This window comes from Crinia signifera, chromosome 3 (genome assembly GCF_055691185.1).
Source record: "Crinia signifera chromosome 3, ASM5569118v1, whole genome shotgun sequence".
NCBI lineage: Eukaryota > Metazoa > Chordata > Amphibia > Anura > Myobatrachidae > Crinia > Crinia signifera.
The window spans coordinates 300,009,455-300,035,425 of NC_139219.1; the positions used below are offsets into that span (position 1 = coordinate 300,009,455).

The 25,971-nt window shown below is 44.2% G+C and overlaps 1 protein-coding gene across 1 annotated transcript in view; it reads right to left on the reverse strand.

Annotated features, from left to right (window-relative positions):
* Positions 1–16,292: 16,292 nt before the first annotated feature.
* The window catches only part of MBOAT2 (membrane bound glycerophospholipid O-acyltransferase 2), a 173,422-nt gene continuing 163,743 nt past the window's right edge, over positions 16,293–25,971 (reverse strand). The window contains exons 12-14 of the mRNA XM_083178526.1: positions 24,214–24,346; positions 22,503–22,654; positions 16,293–19,190 (exon numbers count right to left, since the gene is read on the reverse strand). Coding sequence (XP_083034652.1) covers positions 18,968–19,190; positions 22,503–22,654; positions 24,214–24,346 — 508 coding nt within the window. The 3' untranslated portion in view covers positions 16,293–18,967. The remainder of the gene's footprint in view (positions 19,191–22,502; positions 22,655–24,213; positions 24,347–25,971) is intronic.

Consider the following 25,971-nt stretch of genomic DNA (forward strand, 5'->3'; position numbering starts at 1 on the left):
AGAACCTTCCCCAGGGGCACCAATGTCTGCCCTTTCATACATACAATATATCATGAGGACAAAACTTCAAGCATTGAGGAGCAAAACGGTGGAGAGAAAGCACTAACCAATTAGCCTCTAACTGTCATTTTTCAAATACTGTAAAATAATAGAATCTTATTGGTCAATACTTTATCTCTCTACAATGTTTAATACATCACCACTCTAAGAGGTAAATTCACTAAAGCTTCTAAAAATGAAAAGACTAGTTTCCCATAGCAACCAATCAGATTCTGCCTATCATTTTGTAAGATGCAATAGAGAAATGATAGACAATCTGATTTGTTCCGATAGTTCCTATAGGCAACATCACCTCTTTTCATTCTTAGAAGCTTTAGTAAATTGAACCGCAAGTCTAGATAGAATCAATTAAGCACAAGTTTGTTACTTTGGCATTGGAGTGAAACTCCTCAGCTCCGCACTAGTTAATGATAATACGTATTCCTTTCTTGTTTTCACTCATTTACTTTTTTTAAAGTACGCAAAATTGTTCTGTAAAGGTCCATACACACTGGGCAATTATGCCCAGCTATGATCGCAGTCATCGCTGGGGGGGAAAGCCGCTCAGTACATACACATTGAGCTTTCCCCCTGCCCCGCACCATCAAACGGGGGGGGGGGGGGGGGTGGGGTGCGGGGTACAGTAATTGCACTTTGAGACATTTTTAAAAGGAGCACACACTGACCCAATGGAAGCTGATCTGCGAGTATCGAGGATTGGGGATCCGTAGGCAGTTTGGGGACATAAATCATGTAGAAAAAAAAAAAGCCTCCATTCTGCAATCCCCGCCTATACTTTCAATGGAAGCTGTACAGGAACCTACATACAGGAAAAAGCATTTACAAGTGTATCTCAGCCATTAATTCAAGACACAAACGAGGTTACACCAAGCAGTATCTGAAAATGAAGTAAAAACCGGAGCTGGACAAAACCCCGTTCCAGGTTTTTTTCCGGCGGGGGAAGGGGGTTGGGTACTTATGTAGTATCTGGGCTGCCGATTTTTTGATTGTATGCCTTAAGTTAAGGCATACAATCAGATGCGATGCGATGCGATATCGCATCGCATCGCATCCGATATCGGATGCGATATCGGATGCGATGACCCGATTTTTCCATAGGAATCAATGTTAAAATGATTCCTATGGAAAAATGGGTCCTTTTCATACCCCTACTATCCAAGTGGGCATGGAGTTGGATATAAACCTGTAGCGAGCCACCGAGCCCGAAGCGTGGCGAGCGAAGCGAGCCCCGCGAGGGGACGGTATTCGTCCGCTCGCCACGCTTCGGGCTCGGTGGCTCGCTACGCTCGCCACAGGTTTATATCCAACTCCATGCCCACTTGGATAGTAGGGGTATGAAAAGGACCCATTTTTCCCATTGAATTCCATGTTAAAATGGACTCAGTCCATTTTAACATTGATTCCTATGGAAAAATCGGGTCATCGCATCGCATCGCATCGCATCGAATCGCATGGTCGCATGCGATGCGATGCGATCTCCCGATCCGACCCGATTTAGAAATCGGCAGCCCAGATACTACATAAGTACCGGGGGTTGTTGCACGTGATAGCTATCACCAGGGACATGGGGAAGAGGAGATTAGAGCCTCCCAGTGTGGTCCGGACCGTTCCAGTTTTTACTACATGCCCGGACCATACAGGCTGGTTTTATTCTCTCCCTGGTGACTTGGAACAACAAAAATTGGTAAATGGAGCCTGTCCGTTCCGGGGACCTGTCCGGTTCCGGTTTTTACCCATACCCAAAATGCATGAAGGTGCTAAAGTAGTAGCAAAGTGTCCGGCAGTATGACATTTCCATATTTCTTGTTAGATCCACTGTACAACATGCACAAAACAAAGAGGCGCAAATGTTTTTTTTGTGAGTAGTTCTCAAAACCAGACTATAATGGCATCTTAACACAAAGAACAGCGACGTGTGCCTCCATATTTTCTATTTTAGAAGTGAACGTTAAAGTGTTATAGTTTAGTCACATAAGGAATTTTCCAATTTAAAGAAAATGCATTACACTGCACTGCGAACTCTTGTGGGTCACAAAGTGTTCCTCAGCCTGTGATTACTTCTTCAATGCCAGTGTATGCCATTTCTTGCTAAGTATATGTTAAACCAGAGTGTTCATAACCTCAACGCAGTCACATAAAGTAATCACTCGGACGCTTCTCTATAGCTGTAAATAAAATGTAAGAAGTGTTTTCATACTTCTCCAAAGCCGGCTTTCAATGTCACATACCTCACAACATGACCCTCTCCAGGAAGGACACATTGCTCTACTCCAGGACTTATGCTGGCCACACATCAGACCAACATCCAACTAGTTGGTTGGATGGAATAAAAATCAGGTACTGGATGGGAGCAAATGACAATGAGCAATTTGCTCACAAACCCAGGAAAATGGAGAAAAACATTCAGTGAAATTATTTAAATCAAAATACTGAATTACAAATTACATTTGCTCCCATCCACTACCAGATTTTTATTCCATCCAACCAATTAGTTGGATGAAAGTTGGTCTGATCTGTGGCCAGCATAACCTTGTAATGTATGATTGCCATCACCTGTGGTGAACAGGTGTTTCACCACAGGTGATGGCAATCATACATCAAGAGGGAAGTGCAGAAGCACAGCAATTCAATGTCACATACCTCCCAACACGACCCTCTCAAGGAAGGACACATTGCTCTACTCAAGGACTTAAGCTGGCCACACATCTACAGATCAATTGTCAGATTAAGCTGGGTGGAACAAAAACCTGGTAATGGATGAGAGCAGTTGACCATTTAAGTTGAAATGCTGGAAAACTGACAAATAACGGTCATTCAGATATTACAAGGTTTTTGTTCCAACCAGCCCAATCCATACTTGCCTACCTGACCCTCTCCATGAGGGAGAAAATGCTCTGTTCCTGGACTTCCCTGGTAATGTATGATTGCCATCACCTGTGGTGAAACACCTTTACCTAGCTCCCCACAGGTGCAGGCAATCATACATTACCAGGGAAGTCCAGGAACAGAGCATTTTCTCCCTCATGGAGAGGGTCAGGTAGGCAAGTATGGCCCAATATGACAATCGATCTGTAGATGTATGGCTACCTTTATGCTGGCCACACATCAGACCAACTTTCCGCCAACAATCCAACTAGTTGGACTGAAAATCAGGTACTGTATGGGGGAAAATGCCAATAAGCAGTTTGCTCAGGAAAATGGACAAAAACATTCAGTGAAATTGTTTAAATCAAATAGGTCCAACTACTGTACATTGTCTGAGTGACAGTTGTTGTCCATTTTCCAATTTGGGAAACAAATGACTTAATTACAAATTACATGTGCTCCTATCCAGTACCAGGTTTTTATTCCATCCAACCAGCTGGTTGGATGAAAGTTGGTCTGATGTGTCATACATACAAGGTGTCCCTCCTGAAAATGGTCATGTTGGGAGGTATGATGTCACATCTCCCCAGCTCATACAATTACAAGCAATGGATAGCGGTGTCATTCTTAGTTCCATGGAAATAAATCACTGCACAAAATGTCATTATAATTGTAATATAATAACAACAGCAACGGTTGATTATAGTCCAGCCCTACTGTATTTTGGTGCTACATGTCTACATTCCGAGATGCAGAGGTTCTCATCAGAGTGCTTTGAATACAATCAAAAATTGTCTTCACCTTGTATCTCTTAAGCCAAACGACACCAGAAGTTGTTTGACACGTGGCACTCAAAGGGTTAATGAAATGCTGGGCTGAATAATCATCTAGCCAACAGTGCATGCGGGTAACAGGCCCGATACAGTATTGGCAGATGCTGACAACCAATCAACTTCTAGCTAGCATGTATCAACTTTGGCAGCTTCTCCGCTTTAGAAGGCTAGATACTACCACATAGTGCATCTGTGTATGATGTCATCTTTTTTTTGCAAATAGTGCCAAAAGGGATTTTGCAAACATATCAAGAAGCATTGTTGCAAACATAGCCGATAAAACAACACAATTAGCGACATGATAAAGATCATGACTTACCTCCCAACATGACCCTCTCCAGGAGGGACACATTGCTCTGTTCCTGGACTTCCCCCTTAATATATGATTTCTATCACCGGTTTTAAACAGGGTAATGGATAAGAAAGGCGCTTCAACACGGGTGATATTACTCAAAAAATTAAGGTGAAGTCCAGGAATAGAGCATTCTGTCCCTCTTGGAAAGGGTTATGTTGGGAGGTATGTCATGAGTAAAAGGCATCAACCAAGTCATAGTCCATAGGTTCCCAAACTCGATCCTTAAGTACCCCAAAAAGTGCACGTTTTCTAGGCCTCCCCTACAATCACCTGTGAAATAATTAGCTCCACCTGTGGATCTTTTAAAATGTGTCAGTGAGTAATGAGGACCAAGTTTGAGAACCACTTTCGTAATCAAATGCAAACTTAGGTGGGGTACACAATAGGCGATATACACTGCTAAAAAAAAATAAAGGGAACACTTAAACACAATGTAACTCCAAGTCAATCACACTTCTGTGAAATCGCACTGTCCGCGTAGGAAGCAACACTGATTGACAATCAGGCCAGTACATCATTAGACATGGAGGAGGCCGTAGGATGGCAACAACCCAGCAGCAGGACCGCTACCTCCGCCTTTGTGCAAGGAGGAACAGGAGGAGCACTGCCAGAGCCCTGGAAAATGACCTCCAGAAGGCCATAAATGTGCATTTGTCTCCTAAAACAGTCAGAAACAGACTCTATGAGGGTGGTATGAGGGCCCAACGTCCACAGGTGGGGGTTGTGCTTGCAGCCCAACACTGTGCAGGATGTTTGGCATTTGCCAGAGAACACTGATTGGCAAATTCGCCACTGGCGCCCTGTGCTCTTCACAGATGAAAGCAGGTTCACACTGAGCACATGCATACCTCCCAACATGACCCTTTCCAGGAGGGACACATTGCACTGTTTCAGGACTTTTCATTTATAATTGCCATCACCTGTGTGAAAACCCCTTTCTTATCCATTAACCTGTTTAAAACAGGTGATGGCAGACATATTATGAGGGAAGTCCAAAACAGAGCATTGTGTCGCTCCTGGAGAGGGTCATGTTGGGAGGTATACAGATGTGACAGAGTCTGAAGACACCAAGGTGAACATTCTGCTGCCTGCAACATCCTCCAGCATGACCCGTTTGGCCAGGGCTGGGCAACACCGGCCCTCCAGATGTTAATGAACTACACATCCCAGGATGCTTTGCATTAGTTTTGCTATGTGGCCATGCTGAAACTGATGCAAGGCATGCTGGGATGTGTAGTTCATCAACATCTGGAGGGCCGGTGTTGCCCAGCCCTGCGTTTGGCAGTGGGTCAGTAATGGTGTGGGGTGGCATTTTTTGGGGGGTCTGCACAGCCCTCCATGTGCTCGCCAGAGGTACTGTAGCCTGACTGCCATTAGGTACCGAGATGAGATCCTCAGACCCCTTGTGAGACCATATGCTGGTGCGGTTGGCCCTGGGATCCTCCTAATGCAAGACAATGCTAGACCTCATGTGGCTGGAGTGTGTCAGCAGTTCCTGCAAGACAAAGGCATTGATGCTATGCACTGACCCACCCATTCCCCAGACCTGAATCCAATTGAGCACATCATCTGGGACATCATGTCTCACTCCATCCTTCAAAGCCACGTTGCACCAGACTGTCCAGGAGTTGGCAGATGCTTTAGTCCAGGTCTGGGAGGAGATCCCTCAGGAGACCATCCGCCACCTCATCAGGAACATGCCCAGGCATTGTAGGGAGGTCATACAGGCACATGGAGGCCACACACACTACCGAGCCTCATTGTGACTTGTTTTAAGGACATTTCATCAAAGTTGAATCAGCCTGTAGTGTGTTTTTCCACTTTAATTTTGAGTTGGACTCCAAATCCAGACCTCCATGGGTTAATAAATTTGATTTCCATTGATAATTTTTTTGTATTTTGTTGTCAGCACATTCAATTATGTAAAGAACAAATTATTTAATAAGAATATTTCATTCATTCAGATCTAGGATGTGTTATGTTAGTGTTCCCTTTATTATTTTGAGCAGTGTACATATATAATGATATATCTTTTTTGACATGGATCCCAACAATATATTTTCCATACAGTCTATTGTGTACCATCACACGGGTTGGGATCATTTGGTCTACAGCAAGTTGGTTGACATGGGGATAGGTCGACATGGGTTAAGGTCAACATGGTCTAGGTCGACAGTCAAAAGGTCTACATGGAGCTTTTGACTGTTCTTTGACCCGAATGTCGACATGAACACTGATGAAAGTGCATCGCTGCGCTCACCATGCTTCGGGCACGGTGCCTCGCTATGCTCGGAAAACTATTTTTCTCCCACCAAGCCCTAGTGGATGGTAGGGCATGAAATACCACCTGTCGGCACATGTCAGTCAAAAACCCCATGTCGACCGAATGACTGTCGACCTAATGGCCGGTCGCCCTATCCCCATGTCGACCTAATGATTGTCGACCAACTTGCTGTAGACCAAATGACAGTATCCCCCTCAATCAAGCATTCACATGTGTCATTAGCAAGGCCTTCTGATGCGCTGCACCTCACTGACAACGGCATTCAGGTGAATGGGGGATGGAAGGATATATTGCACGGCCATACACCGGATCGTGCAGTGTGTACAATACAATACATTCTTCCATCCAGCCGCTGGTCACCTCGGATACACATTGTTCTGTTTTTTTTTTTTCCTGCACACTTTGGTTAAAGGCTACAAATGAGTAATTAAAAGATAATGTGTAGCAAATACGCAGCTTTTAGACCTGTCGAGGATGAATTAATCTAGCTGCTACGGACAATGATGGACAGCTTTCATGTTCCCTTCCTTCCATCACGGATAAGAAAATTGGAAACACTTTGAAGACAAACAACTGCACGTAATCATACACTGACCACATTCCATTAATTAGAAGTTAAATGAAAACATAAATCCCTGCACAGAATGAACTGTACCTGCCTAATACCGACCACCAGGTGTGATCCCAGATACCCCTCATTCCTTTCATTTAGTTTTTAGCATTATCTACTTTATCTCCCCTCTTTATGTTCTCATGGGCAGATTTATTAAGCTCGGTGAAGTGATAAAGTGTCTGGTTTTTATCACCGGCCAATCATCTCCTAACTGTGAAGTTACAGGCTTGGTTTGAAAAATGACAGGTAGGAGATGATTGGCCAGTGATAAAAAACAGACACTTTATCACTTCACCGAGCTTAATAAATCTACCCTTCAGTTATTCGCTGTATACCGCTTTCTAATGCTGGGTACACACTAAGGGCCAGATGCACGTACGGATGGTGGCAGTAAGGATGGTGTAATGGTTAGCATTACTGCCTGACAGCTCTAACTGTGTGAAGTTTGTATATTCTCCCCGTGCTTGCGTGGGTTTCCTCCCGGTACTCTAGCATGTGTGTGTGCGTCTACATGTGGTAGGGAATATAGATTGTAAGCTCCACTGGGGCAGGCACTGATGTGAATGTTCAAATATTCTCTGTAAACCGCTGCAGAATATGTGTGCGCTATATAAGACACTGTTAATAAATAAATAAAATGCACTAAGCTTCACAAAGTGATAAAATGGAGAGTGATAAACAACCAACCAATCAGCTCCAACCTGACATTTTTCAAACACAGTATGTGACATGGCGCAAAAGAGCTGATTGGCTGGCTGTTTATCACTCAACATTTTATCACTTTGGAAGCTTGGTGCATCTGGCCTATTGCAAGTTAAAGATATCGTTAACGATATTTTAGCGCATATCGTCCAATGTGTACACACTATATCGTTAACGGCCGCCCTGTCATCTGAACATGCAGTCAAATCTTTGTATATCATTAACGACTGCATTTTCCCCATTTTTCGTCACTGAACACGATCATTAACAATATCATTCAGTGTGCTGGCACTAGATTGTTCGCCTGGGAGCACCGGTTAACGCCACCCGAATCCTCGTGCTACACTGCAAGAGGAGTCGGGACCGTAGGCGCAGGGAGGAAGAATGCTTGTGTATGCGATGGTACGGCCAGTGACAGGGGAGCCGCTCTACAAGCTGCCGCCTGCGCTGCGCTGTTAGTGTCAAACAAGTTGACAGGCGCAGCGCGGGCAGTAGCAGAAGCACACATCATCAGGGTCAATGTCAGCAAGGTAGGGAGCGCCTCTCCAGCCAGGCGCCTCCCTGCTTTGCAGGATTTGCTGAGCGGCTAGCGCCGGCCCTGGGGGCTGACATCATCATCAAGGTGTTCTTGAGTCCTTGATGAAGCTGGCATTTAGATCCAGCGAAACGCGTTGGTGCCCCCGTTTGGACCTTGGTTGCAGATTTGGACCACCTTCTGCTCAATCATCTGATAAAATTGCTTGTTCCATCTACACGCCGCTATTTGGATGCTATATCGTTATCGGGACATTCATCAAAATGGTTGAGGTTTAAGATTGGTCCTGTATCAGCAACATCTTTCAGGACCGATCCCTTCAGCGACACCCGGAAATAACATCATTAAGGATTGCATTCCATCAGGACAATCTTTAACGGATCAGTGCAGGTTATACCATTCGGGTTCCCCCCAAACACCTTGGTCCATTCAATTTCCATCCAATCTCGCCCCCACTTATCATGTATAATTGTTTTTATATGAATTTTAATGGTTTATTGTGTAATAAATTGTTATTTTATTCACCACTGACTGTTCCTCACTGACAGCGCTGCTTAAACACCCCCTTTTTTGGGGTAAGAAGGAGAACCAGAAGCTGTAATCTTAGTAATCGGTCATCCTCTCACCCCACCCATTCCCCTAGGTGCTAATGATTATACCATCAGTTAAATATGTAAAAGAGATTTACATCAAACCAATCCTGTTGTACTAAATTACTGCAAAGCAAGAATACGCACTTAAACCAAGTGAAAGACCGCTGCTTAGCGAGCGACTCTGAATTAGGCCCTTTATCACTGTTGAAGCTTGCTATATCTGTCCCTAAAGGACACGAGTAATGTCATTCTGAAAACGAGATAAATGTCTACATTGGGTTTTTTAAGTGCTTTATCCATTTTGCTGGGACATAGGTTCAGCGTATAGGTCTAAATAAGTAAAATAATAATTACTGCAGAAAGCTAAAACAACTTTTTATGTTTAGAACCAATCAGTTTAACACATATAAGTATTTATATATATATATAAATGAAGAGAGAGCGCCACACACCTGGAAAAATTGATTCATAAATGACTTTACTATGATTTAATTGTTTAAAAATCAATAAGCATAAAAATGTCATTCATAAAAGATATAAATGGAAATGGAAACTAGGGACTCAAGGGTAATTAGGCCACTATATAAAGCATTGGTGAGACCTCACCTAGAGTACGGAGTACAGTTCTGGGCCCCACACTATAAAAAGGACATCATAGAATTAGAAAAAGTCCAAAGGCGAGCAACAAAGCTTATTAGGGGAATGGAGAATTTAAGCTACAGGGAGAGATTAAGCAATTTGGGACTATTTACATTAGAAAAGAGACGTTTAAGGGGGGACATGCTCAACATGTACAAGTATATCAAGGGCCAATATAAGGAACTGTCACGCACCCTCTTTTCTACTAGAAAGGAATCTAGGACGCGAGGGCATGAGTATAGATTAGATGAAAAAAGATTTAATTCAGCTAGTAGAAAGAATTTCTTTACGGTCAGAACAGTCAAACTCTGGAACTCTTTTCCCAGAGAGGTGGTAACGGCTGGCTCATTAGTTGCGTTCAAGGCAAAGTTGGACAAACATTTACTGGAGAAAAACATCCATGGGTACACATAAGAAATATTAATTGTCTGTAAAATACCAGAACCTACCAAATCAGCAATGGATATCTATACCAGGTTGAACTGGATGGACGCAAGTCTTTTTTCAGCCTTACCCAGGGGCGGATCCAGGATAAAATGACAGGGGGGGCACCATGATAAAAGAGGGTTTAGGTGGGGGAGGGCCAGTGTTAGTGGTGCCAGTGTACATGCTAAGAGAGCAGCAGAGAGAGGGTGGCCATGGGATGAAAAATAGGACCTGGCATTTAAAGTACGCAGGCCCACCATGCAACAAAAGCGAAGGATGTAGTTGTGCGCGCGCCGAAGGCGCGCTCTGGAAAAGGGGGTGTGGCCACTCAACAGGGGTCATGTCCTTGAGTGTAGTGTACAACATCATATACAACTTCTACACATTATGCAACAAAATACTAGACCCCATTATACTTGCCCCTTACACATGATGCCAAATGGAATGAGCCAAAATTCACATAATGCCACACGGATTGAGCCAAAATTCACATAATGCCACATGGATTGAGCCAAAATTCACATAATGCCACATGGATTGAGCCAAAATTCACATAATGCCACATGGATTGAGCCAAAATTCACATAATGCCACATGGATTGGCCAAAATTCACATAATGCCACAAGGATTGAGCCAAAATTCACATACTGCCACACGGATTGAGCCAAAATTCACATAATAACACAGGGATTGAGCCAAAATTCACATAATAACACACGGATTGAGCCAAAATTCACATAATGCCACATGGATTGAGACAAAATTCACATAATGCCACACGGATTGAGCCAGAATTCACATAATGCCACACAGATTAAGACAAAATTCACAATACGCTTCATAAGCAGGGACATTGTCCACCAAAGGCGCGCATTAAACATTTACACCAGGCATGTCCAACGTTGGCCCTCCAGATGTTATGAACCTACACATCCCAGCATGCTTTGCAATAGTTTTAGCATTCTCTAATAGCAAAACTGTGGCAAAGCATGCTGGGATGTGTAGTTTCACAACATCTGGAGGGCCAATGTTGGACATGCCTGATTTACACCATAATGTCCATTGCACGTTAAGTTACACGGCATGATGTCCATTATGTATTATGCCAAACACCATAATGCCTATTAAAAATTATGCTACATACAGTAAGTGCTGCTTATCTACATGCTCATTGCCAAGGGTTCCATGCTCATTGCCAGAGGTTCCATGCTTGTTGCCATGTGGGATTACATGCTCATTGCCAATGGGGAATACATGCTCGTGGTAAATGGGGGACAGCCACCGCCAGGCAGAAGTGATAGTCACTGACAGTGGCAGAGCCTGGCTGTATTCCGAGCACTGCAGGTCCCAGCTATTTGAAATAATACCCATTTGACACCAGAAAATGCATTCCCAGGTTGGCCCCTTTTACACCAGCCTAGTCCCTGCATTTTCTGGTGTGAGGGGGAGAGAAAACCACCCCTCCCCCCCTTTAACCAGTTATCTCATTTACCCGCCAATATCTTCGGAACTAACTGACCCATTTACACGAGACAAGTATCATATTGAAGAACTTTTGAGTGGGCTTTGAATGATTTTGGTCCAGTGAAACTGGAACGTTTGGTTCCAGAGTAATCTGCCCTCAAAGAACATGAACAGCCATGAAATTACATTTCAAAAAGAAAAAAAATCGATTTACACGCTATATCTCTGGAAACGATTGACCGATATGTAATTGAATGACATCAACCTCAAGCTCCTGTGATGCCAGGGGGGGAACTAGCAGCCGTCGGAACTGGGTGGGGGTCGGAATTGACGGGTTCCATTTTGTCCTATGGGGAAAAAATGTTACAGCTTTGCCAGGCGATATCTCCGGTTCCCGGGGGGCTAGAGACACGGGGCTGGGCTCGTTGGAAAGCTCTGGTCCTCATCTACAAATTGAATGACAGGGGGGGCACGTGCCCGGGTGCCCCCCCCCTGAATCCGCCACTGGCCTTACCTACTATGTAACTATGTAACTATGTAAATATAATCAATTCAAAATTGGATTAACAATATAACATACTTCGCTCCTCAAAGACATGAAAAAGAAGGTATTATTCAGTTAATATTTTTGCGCAAAACCAGCTCCGGAATGGTGCAATGCCTGCAAGTTAATTTAATTGACAAAGGTCTCTAGGATAGTGGTGTGGAGTCATTTATATTGAAACAGTTCTTTTTGGTCTCATAGTCTATGGCCACAGATGCAAGAGTCCACTGTTTATCCAATATTTATTCTATCCACGGTCATTAAATGGATATATTTCAACCCTCATATGTAAATTGCGGCAATACCTCTAGTCTTACAAGACTCCAAACTCTGCGGTAGCCAAAGTGTGCGGCTCTAACTACAACCCGCACGGCGGTCGGCTACAGCCGGTAAGCCGCCAGTGATGATTCAGCAGGGAGTGAGCCGCACTAACCTGTGATGGAATTGCAGGTTCTCCGTACGTGGCTTCCAGGAGTTGGCAGGTGGAGGCTTGTCAGCGATGTACGGCTGAAGCAGAGGGAAGGCGGCCGTCTTTTAAGGGTGGCAGGCAGTCCGGGCAAATGTCAAACAGGGTGGACTCGCTGTGCTCGCCACGCTTCGGGCTCGCCACACTATCTACAATCAACTCCACGCCAACGTGGATAGTGGGGGTATGAAAAGGTCGGAGGACACGTACCACCGCCGCCGCTCGCCACGCTTCGGGTTTCCGTTGATAGTGGGGGTGCATTTAACATTGTAAGCACCCATTAGGGTACTTATGCCATCGCATAAGATGCCATAAGATGAAAAAATTGGGCGCCGTGCTAGGAAACAAGTACCGTATATCCAAATGAAGATGAGCCCCAAAGCAGTTAGTAAGAGCTACTACATTATACCAAGTATGCAGTATACATACTGTATACTTGGTAAAGTGCTGGGAAATGGCGCTGATGATTCAATGTAAATGTATCTGTCTCTCATTCCTTTTTCCCCCCAAAATGTAACAGTGTAATGTAGGCTAGGTGACATGAGGGAGATTGCTAGACTAATGAGGGAGAGAGGGAGATTGCTGTTAGGTCAGGGAGTCTCCTGCAGAATGCCGGAGGGGAGGTAACTATGATGTAACAGTGTAATGTGGGCTAGGCGACATGAGGGAGATTGCTGTTAGGTCAGGGAGTCTCCTGCAGAATGCAGGAAGGGAGGTAACTATGATGTAACAGTGTAAAGTGGGCTAGGTGACATGAGGGAGATTGCTAGACTAATGAGGGAGAGAGGGAGATTGCTGTTAGGTCAGGAAGTCTCCTGCAGAATGCCGGAGGGGAGGAAACTATGATGTAACAGTGTAATGTGGGCTAGGCGACATGAGAGAGATTGCTAGACTAATGAGGGAGAGAGGGAGATTGCTGTTAGGTCAGGGAGTCTCCTGCAGAATGCAGGAAGGGAGGTAACTATGATGTAACAGTGTAATGTGGGCTAGGTGACATGAGGGAGATTGCTAGACTAATGAGGGAGATTGCTGCTATTTCAGGGAGTCTCCTGCAGAATGCAGGAGGGGAGGTAACTATTATGTAACAGTGTAATGTGGGCTAGGTGAAATGAGGGAGATTGCTAGACTAATGAGGGAGACAGGGAGATTGCTGCTATTTCAGGGAGTCTCAGTCCCAGAATGCAGGAGGGTAGGCAACTATGATGTAGACATCGGGGTCCAGATTCTGATTTGCACATAGTTCAGAATGCAGATGAACGAGCAAGCGCATGGGCTGGCTGCATACGCATATCCGCATGTCACAGCATTTACCAGCGACCCGGGGATGTGGATGGGGGGGGGGGGGGTAACAGGGGGTTCACACAGAGCAAATTTCCCATGGGCATGTTCACAATGCTGCATCCTATTACAAGCTGAGCATATGCAGCTATCCATCAGATTCAGTCATATATGCGGATACCAGGGACAACGGATACTCTCACATGTACAGGGCTGATGCGGTCACACAGCCGCCCCCGATTCTGAACATTATGTGTGACTCAGGAATCAGTGAACCAGGACCATATCCTATTATAAAATAAAGATGAACACAGAGCAATGCATTGGTAGCACAACAAAACACAGACTTTGTGTCATGCTTCAGAAGCCATTTTGTTTTCTCGTAAAAAGTGCTGGTAATACTATTTGTGAAAACCCCTCAGTAACCCTAACCCAACTGCTTGCACTCTGAGGTTGAGGCAACATTCATCCATATACAGTATTTAACCGAATTTGTAGTTCGGAAACTTTAACCATAATTATGTGCAGAGTTAAGGGGTCTACACACGTATCGATTTACTTTTGATTTCCCCTATTCCACCCCCTTTCGATATGGCCTTTGCTTTAACATTCGATTTCACCTTCGATCTGCACTTTTGCATTCGATATAGATTTCGATTTACATTCAATTCACTGGATTGACTTCGATATTTCCTTGCCTGCAGAGTCTATTTTTCTTTTCGATATAGAGAAAACAGGAGCGCGCATCAAATCAAATGCGTTTTGGAAGTGTCTTAAAAACCATTGTATTTTGATTCCATTTTGCTTCTATAACAAAAATAGACAAAATCGAAGCGTGTGTACATACCTGTAGACTGACATCATTGTGGCATCCATACAAAACTTATCAGCAATTTCCCTGACTAATTGTCAATCAGGCATGTGTGGATGGAATTAGCCAAGGAGTTCCATTAACCTAAACTTAACCGGTTTTTGTCTTATGTTTAGTAATTTTCTTTCGTTTTTTTAACTTACCTGCGAGGCACCATTTCTTTCATGTACCAGGTCCCCAAGCTGCCCGGTTATATACTGATCGCAGTAAGCACTGGTTTAGGCGGGAAGAGCTGATGCCATGGTGACATTGTTATGTACTAGCCTCACACATGAGTGATGCTTACACTATGGGGGGGGGGGGGGGGGGGGGGCATGGACAACCTTTGCCTCTGTAAGGGTAGAACATCATGGGGATGGTGACGATGTTCTGGGGGATTTGCAGATGGCCAGTGGCGGATTCAGGGGGGGGGCACCTGGGCACGTGCCCCCCCTGTCATTTCATTTTGTAGCGGAGGACCAGGGCTTTCCAACGAGCCCAGCCCCGTGTTTCTAGCCCCCCGGGAACCAAAGATATTGCCTGGCAAAGCTGTAACGTTTTTCCCCATAGGATAATATGGGACCCGGCAATTCCGACCCCCACCTAGTTCCGACGGCTGCCAGTTCCCTCCCTGGCATCACAGAAGCTTGTGGTTTCAGTTTCACTGGACCAAAATCATTCAAAGCCCACTCAAATCAATATGATACTTGTCTCATGTAAATGGGTCAGTTGGTTCCGAAGATATAGCCGGTTAAATGAGATAACTGGTTAAAGAGGGGGAGGGGTGGTTTTCTCTCCCCCTCACACCAGAAAATGCAGGGACTAGGCTGGTGTAAAGGGGGCCAACCTGGGAATGCATTTTCTGGTGTGAAAGGGGTATTATTTCAAATAGCCGGGACCTGCAGTGCTCTGAATACAGCCAGGCTCTGCCACTGTCAGTGGCTATCACTTCTGCCTGGCGGCGTCTGTCCCCCATTTACCGCGAGCATGTATTCTCCCTAGGCAATGAGCATGTAATCCCACATGGCAACGAGCATGGAACCCCTGGCAATGAGCATGGAACCCTTGGCAATGAGCATGTAGATAAGCAGCACTTATGTAACATAATTTTTAATAGGCATTATGGTGTTTGGCATAATACATAATGGACATAATGGCGTGTAACTTAACGTGTAATGGACATTATGGTGTAAATGTTTAATGCGCGCCTTTGATGGACAATGTCCCTGTTTATGAAGGGTATTGGGAATTTTGGTTTAATCTGTGTGGCATTATGTGAATTCTGTCTCAATGCGTGTGGCATTATGTGAATTTTGGCTCAATCCATGTGGCATTATGTGAATTTTGGCTCAATCCATGTGGCATTATGTGAATTTTGGCTCATTCCATTTGGCATCATGTGTAGGGGCAAGTATAGTGGGGTCTAGTATTTTGTTGCATAATGTGTAGAAGTTGTATATAGTGTTGTACACTACACTCAAGGACATGCCCCTTGTTGAGTGGCCACACCCCCTTTTCCGGAGCGCGCCTTTGGCGCGCGCACAACTGCATCTTTCACTTTTGTCGCCATGGTGAGCCTGCGTACTTTAAATGCCAGGGCCTATTTTTAATCCCATTCCCACCCTCTCTCTGCCGCTCTCAGCATGTACACTGGCATTACTAACACCGCCCCTCCCCCACCTAAACCCTCTTTTATCATGGTGCCCCCCCTGTCATTTTATCCTGGATCCGCCCCTGCAGATGGCGCATTGAAATTCAATTTAGTTTTGACATAGTCATCTAATAGGGTCATTTAAACTTTGTGTGGATTTCTTCCGTACCATTTTAGTCGGAAAAAAAAAAATCTTGTTATCGCCTTCACATCACCATGAAATATGGAGACAATCCCCTTTTAGACAAATCATGTTATCACCTTTACATCACCCTGAAATATGGACACAACCCATTTTTTTGTTTTGGTTTTTAATTTTAGACAGTACAAAAAATTAAAAGTTGTGGTCTATTTCGAAGAACACATCATGAATTAACGGACGGGATGTCAATGCCCTGCAGAACACATGGGTTACAATGCTTAGGATTTATTAAAAGAATCAACTGTATCTCTAAAATCTCATCCTGTGCAGAATAAATCGTAGGAAAAGTAAAAAGGAGACGAGGCGTCAGTGTGCTGGATGGAGAATTGTGGTGCAGCTGTTGGAAAAGTACGTTAGTGATGATCTCGAGGCATAGGCAAACGAACGTTGGATAATTCCATTTCTCCCGCTTTCTATTTTAGACAGGGAAACCAACGAGAAGCAGAAGCTCCAATGAAAGTGGTTAATCTCTATGGAGAACATTCTGGTTTGGTTTCTAAAAAGGGATAAACTGGGAAATATTCTACATTCCTCACCCCTGTTCTATTATTCTAATATCTCTATAGAGACAACCTACCAAACTCTAAACACGGATACATGAAGCTACTTACGTTAACCGAATCTCGCTTTTTCCCTTAGAGATGGATGCTTTGATCGTTACTTAGCTTCCACAAGGACTTCAGCACAGAGTTATAGGTGTTTACGCCAACGGGTATGAGCACTGACCATAGAGAAGGAGGCCTGGTCAGAGTAAACCATAGACAGGAACCAAACGGACAAATGGTGGTACACAATCAAGGTCAAGGAAAAAAATGGATTTAGGAACTCAAACAGTAATAGCGGTGGCAAAATCATCAGGCAAAGGCGAGGTCCGAGTCATTGCTGGAGGAGGACACCCGAGGTCAAGGTTTTAGGCAAGTTTGGTAAACAGAAATACTAGTATTAAATCGAGCACCCAGGTAATGGTAGATTAACCTATAATGGCCAATGCGTGTGTTTGAGAACAATACTATATCGGAGGTGTGCGCGTATCACAGTGCGTGAATGGGTCATGTCAATATGAATGCTCCCATGCAGCAACTTGTGTGCACCAACACGCACTTGACGGCATATGGCGCATCTGCTGGACTACACATCACACGAGCTCTCTAACTTAGTCCTGAGAGGAGAGATGGAATTAGCCAAGATTCATATGCACATGCTGTTGAGCAATATTCTACTTAAGCTATTCAGCTGTACCAAAAAATACATTTTTTTCCCTTTTTTTCAGTTACATTCAGTCAACATCCAAATAAGAAATTATGTTGTTTAAATCATTGACAGAAATGAAGATACAGCAACAACTCAATCTGCAGAAAGGACCAATCTCCCCCTTGGTACAAGCGTTTATCAGTCGGCTGTGCTTTCTTACCTAATGTGACGCACAAATCATTTCTATGGCCTGCTCAAACTAATTGCTGGAGTCCTACACATAACCCTGGAATGTGCCGACACACATTGAGAGCTAGCGGGAGGTTCTCTACTTGCCAAATCCTGCTAGAAAGCCCTTGCTGCCTATTGCGATGTACCTACTGACACTACAAACCTTACCTTCATTGAAGTATTTCTAGGCTGGGAAATTCCACCGCTGCTTTACCTGAATCTGGATAATCGCAGGATCTTTCTGTTAGGAGTATGCTATGAACTCCAAAACCTGGACTTTAGAACTAAATCTTCCAATTTACCCCAGATCATTATATAAACATACTCCTAAAAACATGAACTGTGGAAAGACGAGTTTTCATACATCCCAGCGACAAAAAAAAAAAAACGAAAAAAAAAAAAAACATGATGCAGAAGCATGAAAACCTTAGCAGCCTTTGTGTATATCGACCGCAACGTAACACAATGTGTCTGTGTACACAGACCTCTAGAAGAGTAGGGACCTGGGAACTTGCTATTCTAGAATCTCATCTGCTATAGAAGTCATGCTAAGTTGGTAACTTGAAGGTGCTTTGGCAACCTACAAAACTATACCACACGTTCTCATGGGTAACGTCGCTTCATGGCTGTGGTCTGGCTGGGTGGACCTGGCATGGCTGGGTCTACAAGACAATGTGCCTCACTAGTGATGTTAGATCAGAGCTGCTGTATACATACAGTTACTTAAAATACTGCGTCCTTAGAGAGTCACTACTCTCCTTGGCAGCACCATTAACAGAATGATTACTTATACCCTACTCCCTCCAACACATCGGTAACGTCATTCAGTACAGAGTGGGATTAAGGCAAAGGGTTAAGAATTGATTTTGGGATCTCTACCTTTTTTTGTTTTGTGCCCAAATTGTGTAACCTCTGCAATGCCAGGAGACATCATATGTTCGTTAAAGGAACACACACATAACACGGTCCTAAGAACGTATGTTACAAGTCCTGAGTGCCCATTATAAAATAATGGAAATATTGTAAGGCTAGGCCCACATGGCATTGTGGTGTTGGAGCTCTCCTTGCAGTGCTATCCTTACGTAGAATGTTGTATAATACCATCTTGTCCTGTGCACAATTCACAAACCGATTGAAGGTTCTAAAAATCGAATTTTAAAAACATAGAAAAGGTCATCGGCCAGTCATTGCACAGCGCTGGGGCGCCGCCAGGCTGTCTCCTCCCGCTGGCGGCTGTTGTTGTTTGTGGTGACATGGCTGTTGATTTCTGAAGTGGTTTCATCCTTGTTTGCGTTCTCCAGCGGAGGAGCCATGGGTTCCTTTTCCGTTCTTCCCTTTTTCCGTGCTCGGGCTGGCATAGTTAACAGCACCAATAGGCAGAAAATGTGGAGGCAGAAGTACCAGGAGCTTTAAAAGAATCAAGTGTTAGCTTTAGAACATTCTGCGTATTGCTCAAACCAAAACAAAACAGCCAGGCAAAACAAATAGGCAAAACAAAACTGCTAATGAAGGGATATTACGCTAAACTTGCAGCTCCATATATTTCTCGGAACATGCAAAAATCCCAAACTAATTTATCTTCACTGAGAAATGTATACAGGGGAGACTCGACCGACCCCCAGATTCATGTTTTATGTATATTTTTTCATCTCAACATGAGCGGTAAGCAGCCTGCAGCTTGTTCTTTCCACATGCAATTGGGTTAATCAGCCACAGCCACAGGAAGTTGCGGAGGGATGCAGGTAAATTTACCGACAGTCAAAATACTGACACATTCAAAATGCCTACATGGCCAAAATGCCAACAGTCCAATTGAGGACATTTGACATGTTACCATGTCAAAAAGTGGACAGGAGTTTTCATGTTTTTTTTTCTTAAACAAACTTGTTTTTCCTTCCAGATCCAAGTGGGCATAGAGTTAGATTCTAATAGTGTGCCGAGTGCAGCGAGGCACCATGTCCAAAGAATGGCGAGTGCACTGAGCCATGTGATGCCCATGTCAATCTATGTTGACTTAAACCCCCCAGTTGACTTTTTTTATATACAAACATTTTAAATTTCGGCAATTGGACCATGTTGGCATTTCGACCATGTCGGCATAAAGAACATGTAGGTCAGGGGTGGCCAAACCGGTCCTCGAGATCTACCAAAGGTCCACGTTTTCCAGGTTACCTAGCTAATGCACAGCAGTAGTAATTACTAACTGTCACATTCCCCAGATCACCTGGCTGGTGCACAGCTGTAGTCATTACTAACGGTCACATTTTAAAACCTGCTGCATTCATTCCTACTATAGATCCACAGGCTGCCTGGAAAACATGCACTGTTGGTAGATCTTGAGGACAAGTTTGGCCACCCCTGCTGTAGGTATTTTGAATGTCTGCCAATGCTTGATGGTATTTTGACCGTCGGTATTTTGAATGTCGGGAAATCATACTGAACCCTTGCAGACAGGTCATGCTGCAACGCAAAGGGCATATATGGGGCTTACAAAAGTTGCTGAATCTCTGGGTGTTTTGCCCACAAAATCTAAAATGGCAACAATACTACACTAAAAGGAGAATTCTGCTCCTCCCTGGTGGCTAGAAGCTCATCCCCTCCTTTCGCTGTCCATTGAAAACAACTGGTCAAAGCTCGTAAGTTCATTTCAGCCAGCCGCTAAGACCCAATCATCCTCTTATTTATTCCTCCCAACATGATCCTCTCCAGGAGGGACACGATGCTCTGTTTCTGGACTTTCCTCTTCATTTATGATTACCATCACCTGTGGTGAAACACCTTTCTTATCAATACACCTGTTTAAAACATTATACAGTCATACATTAAGGGAAGTACAGAAACAGAGTATTGTGCCTCTCCTGGAGAGGGTCATGTTGGGAGGTATGTCTTATTGGATGTGCAATCCTGGCATGACTGTCATGGGATTATTGGTGTAGCAATTAATCTTTTATCCCTAGCAGTGATCACAGATGAGAATTTATGGAGCTTTTTTAAGCAAATATACATAAATAATTTAGATGCCTATTTATAAACAAAATGATAGACTTCTGATAAAATGTATTGCCCATTATATGTAAATTTACAAGTCCCTTAAGTTAGTAGCACAGTTTTGCTGTATGTCACCTATATGCCGCCTAAGTTAGTAGCAGAGTTTCCCTCTATGTCATCTATATGCTGCCTGTTAGTAGCAGTTTTGCTGTATGTCACCTATATGCCGCCTAAGTTAGTAGCAGTTTTGCTGTATGTCACCTATATGCCGCCTAAGTTAGTAGCAGAGTTTCCCTATATGTCATCTATATGCAGCATAAGTTAGTAAAACAGTTTCCCTCTGTCATTTATATGCCGACAGTATGTCATCTATATGCTGCCTAAGTTAGTGGCAGAGTTTCCCTCTGTCATCTATATGCTGCCTGTTAGTAGCAGTTTTGCTGTATGTCACCTATATGCCGCCTAAGTTAGTAGCAGAGTTTCGCTCTATGTCATCTATATGCAGCATCAGTTAGTAGCACAGTTTCCCTTTATGTCATCTACATGCAGCCTTAGTAGCAGTTTCCCTTTATGTCATCTATATAACACCTAAGTTAGTAGCACAGTTTCCCTCTATGCCATTTATATGCTGCCTAAGTTAGTAGCACAGTTCCCTTTATTTCACTTATATTCCACCTAAGTTAGAAGCAGAAATTCCCTACAGTATATGAAGTCTAAGTTAGTAGAACGGTTTCCCTTTAGGTCATCAATTTGGCACCTAGTTAGTAGCAGTTTCCCTTTATGTCAACTATATGCCACCTAAGTTAGTAGCACAGATCCCTTTTTATCACATATATGCTGCCTAAGTTAGCACAGTTTTTCTCTGTCACCTACAGTATATGCCGCCTAAATTAGCAGCGCAGTTTCCCTTTATATCATCTATATGCCACCTAAGTTAGTAGCACAGTTTCCCTTTATGTCATCTATATACCGCCTAAGTTAGTAGCACAGTTTCCCTTTATGTCATCTATATGCCACCTAAGTTAGTAGCACAGTTACACCATATGTCATCTATATGCTGCCTAAGTTAGTAGCACAGTTTCCCTTTATGTCATCTATATACCGCCTAAGTTAGTAGCACAGTTTCCCTTTATGTCATCTATATACCGCCTAAGTTAGTAGCACAGTTTCCCTTTATGTCATCTATATACCGCCTAAGTTAGTAGCACAGTTTCCCCTCTGTGACATCTATATGCCCCATAAGTTAGTAGCAGTTTCCTTCTATGCCATCTATATGCCACCTAAGTTAGTAGCAGTTTCCCTTTATGTCATCTATATAACGCCTAAGTTAGTAGCACAGTTACACCATATGTCATCTATATGCTGCCTATGTTAGTAGCAGTTTCCCTTTATGTCATCTATATGACGCCTAAGTCAGTAGCACTGTTTCCCCATATGTCATCTATATGCTGCCTAACTGAGCAGCACAGCTTCGGTCTATGTCACGGTTGTCACCTACAGTATATGCTGCCTAAGTTAGCAGCACAGTTTCCCTCTATGGGGCAGATGCATTAAGCGTGGTAAAGTGGTTATAAAGAGGAAGGTAATAATACATCAGCCAATCAGTTGATTAGCTGGTGCATTATCACCATCCACTTTATCACTTTACAAGGCTTAATACATCTGCCCCATGTCACCTATATGCTGCCTTAGCACAGTTTCCCTCTATGCTCCTCCGTTATGTGAACGTACCTGTAAAACTGTAGTGATGGTTTCACCGATAAGAGCACAAAAGGTGCCACTGTGTAGCTAATTGCCACTTGTGTCGCTATCCATGTCATCACATCATATATTAATTTAAGTTCCGGTGACTTTAGAAAGTGGTGCCGGATATTGTTTCTGATCTAAAAAATAAAAAAAAAAGAGAGAAACATCTTACATAGTCCCAGAAACATCAGAGAGACATACTCAACACACACCATGCATCCAGTATGTATGCATCTTTAGAGTTACGCACAAATATACAAGTGATGCACATCAAATTAATCATTGCAGAAGAGTTTTGGAACATCAAGATTAAGAAGCAAATTTGGGGTGATAAAAAAGCTTGGCGCAAGTGGAGTTTCAGAAGAAAAAGACCCTCACTCATGCCAAGCTATGCTTATTGAGGCTGGGTGCATGATGGGTGAACATTTCTCCGTGCACAGAGAGCCATTTACTAGAGTCACAGAGGCAATTTTCACCATTTCACAGCCCTGTGATGCTTTGAGGTGTGTGAGTGGGAGGACCAATCAGATGCTAGAACTATGGAGACCAGGGCAAGTGATTCCTCCTGACACTCATTCATCATCTGCTGTGTCAGCGGTTACTAAAGATGCATACATACTGGGCGTTTTTCCCCAGCGTGTCTTCACAGTGATGATGGGAAGAATCCCTGGGTCTCCGTCTAAGCGATTTTCTGGGGGTGGACGGCTTTACATAGAAGGACGCTATGGAAAGCCGTACACCCCGTCGCTCATATGCTGGTAATCCCGTCAGATGAGCGGCGGTGGACTGCGATAATGTGGGAATGCGCTACAGCGCTCAATTACCTGAGAAGAGGGTCGCCACTGAATGGATCCCACCCCCACCTCCTGTTGCATTGCGTAAATCAATACCTACTCAGCGGTGCGATGGCCATGGGTAGATCGGGGCCACTGATGATGTCAGTATAAACCCCCCCACCCACAAGGGCCGGGGCCACCTACGTTTATATGCGGCACTCACAGAAACCGCTGGGGTGCAGCCCAGAAATCCCGGTCGGCTGTCAACCACCCAGGGTACTGCCTGTGATCACAGGCCACACAGAGGGCTCACGCATGCGCATGGTCCTCCAATAAATGCCCCTGGGTCTCAATGCATTAGTGGGGGCTGTGTCAGTGAATCAGACTGCCTATAGGCCCCCATACATTACAAGTGCTACGGGAGGCTGACCAAATCAACCGATCCTATGTAGCATTTGCAATCTAGTGGCTCCGATCCGATGCGCACAGGGCAGCACATGGGATCGTATATAAAACACATGCAATTTGCTCGATTTCACCCGATTTCTCGGCCCAATGAGTCGGTATTGGGTGAAATCCGAAAAGATTACATAAGTGCATGACCAGCGTAACACAGGTCTAGCCAACCTATGGCTCTCCAGCACATCCCAACATACACTGCTTGAGTATGGGTACCAGCTCCTAACTGCCATGTTACAGACTTTGTTTGGAAAATGCCAGATGGATGGCTGGTACATTATCTCTCTCCAAGTAAATAGGCACCACAGTCTGTGGAGTGTCGGATGACGTCCCGACAGTCGGGATCCCAACTGACAGGAGCTATTCTACCTCGTGGAGCAATTGCCCACAGCAGCCAATCAGATTTGAGCAATTATTTATCTAGCACAATCTCTGTCAAGTTTGCAATAGAAAGTACTTACGTTCCGTGCTGCCAAGGTCATTAGGCTGCCAGTAAAGAAGGTTAGATAGTACCCTGGATATACCCCGTGCCAGACGGCGGAGAGTAGGAAAGTCTGAGCGGTAGGGTTGCGAGTGGCACGCTCATAGCAGACTCTGGGGAATACATAGAGAGAGGCAGTTATTAACAGCACAGCATAGATGTAGACAAATGAAGCACAGTTCAAAGTTCAAATATGGTAGGCCCAGCAATTGCCCTTACCAACTGACTCAGTGTCAGTTGGTGTTTATCCCCTATTTAAATTTTGGTCTGTGCTGCAGCTGCCACTGGATCTGGACATTGAGAACATTACTTTTCAGTTGGCCTTTCCCCTATCACGGCATTGCCATGGGGTAAATATTATTTACAGCCACTGGATATAATAAAAACAAGTGCATTGTTGTAAGGGAAAGTGTTCTGATCTCACTCTGTTGTATGGTAGTAGTGCAAGCAGCCGCCCACAGGACTCCCAACACTGCCCTGTTCTGAATGCCTGATCAGTCAGATAGGAGAGTATCAAACCGATGTGTGTGTATTGTGTGATACCCCCCGGCATAAGCTTAGGAATCGAATGCACGCACAGGAGAGTTCTAAGGGCCGTTCAGGTGCTGCCATATTTCTGGCGATATGTACAGAAAGATGGCGCATTTACTGAGGAGCCGTGGCTCAGTGCTAGGGCCTACCTGCTCATATGCAGCGCCATCTTTATATATTTATCACTGGAAAGATGGTGTTGATTGACATGTATAAAACCATGTACCACACACCCTATAACCAGTGAGGCTACATGTTGGTGAGTTCAGTTACTGTAGACCATGTCCACATAAATGCCGCTTACGCAGACCAGCGAGTATATGTATACACGCGTGTTATATAGAATAGCGGCAACAGGTGTACAAGCTCCGCATACGGTCGGAAAAACATCATTTTCCCCTTACACTTCATATTTGGTGGACTTTCTGCCTATTTTACCATCAACCCGACATTAGCCTCATTATAGTCATCACTGTACAGTACAAAAAAGACATGTAGCTGCAGCATTCTGAAACCCCCATACCACCAATAATCTGCTATTAAATTCTAAAACAAATATAACACTAGAAAATCGGTATATGGTCGCTAGGTTGACAAAATGAAGGTTGACAGTCATTAGTTCGACCACTAAAGGTCAACATACATGAATGTAGACATAGGGTTAGGTCGAAAGGGTCATTGGGTTGACACAAGCATTAGGTCAACAGTGAAAAGGTCGACCTGGGGCTTTTTCCCCTTTTCTTTTTTTGAGCCGAGTTGTGCCGACAGGCGGTATTTCATGCCCTACCATCCACTAGGGTGTGGCGGGAGAATAAAAGTGTGCCAAGCGTAGCGAGGCACTGAGTCCGCAGCAAGGCAAGGGCAACGAGCCATGTGAGGATACGCGGTAGACTTTTTCAGTGCCCATGTCAACTGTGTTGACATTCGGGACAAAAAAAAGAGAACAACCCATGTCGACCTTTTGACCTAATGCTCATGTCGACCTAATGACACTGTCGACCAAATCCAAATGTCGACTTTCAGTGTTCAAACTAATGACTGTCGACCTAATACTTGTCTGTCCAATGATCCATACCCCTTGTAATCTTAGCGCTGGTGGCTGTGCAAGTCCGAACGGAGCAACACTCTAATTGCTCTCTAGTGGCTGCTGGTGCACACACCACTCAAATTCCCCTATAGAGCTGAGGAGCAGCCATTAATCTTATAC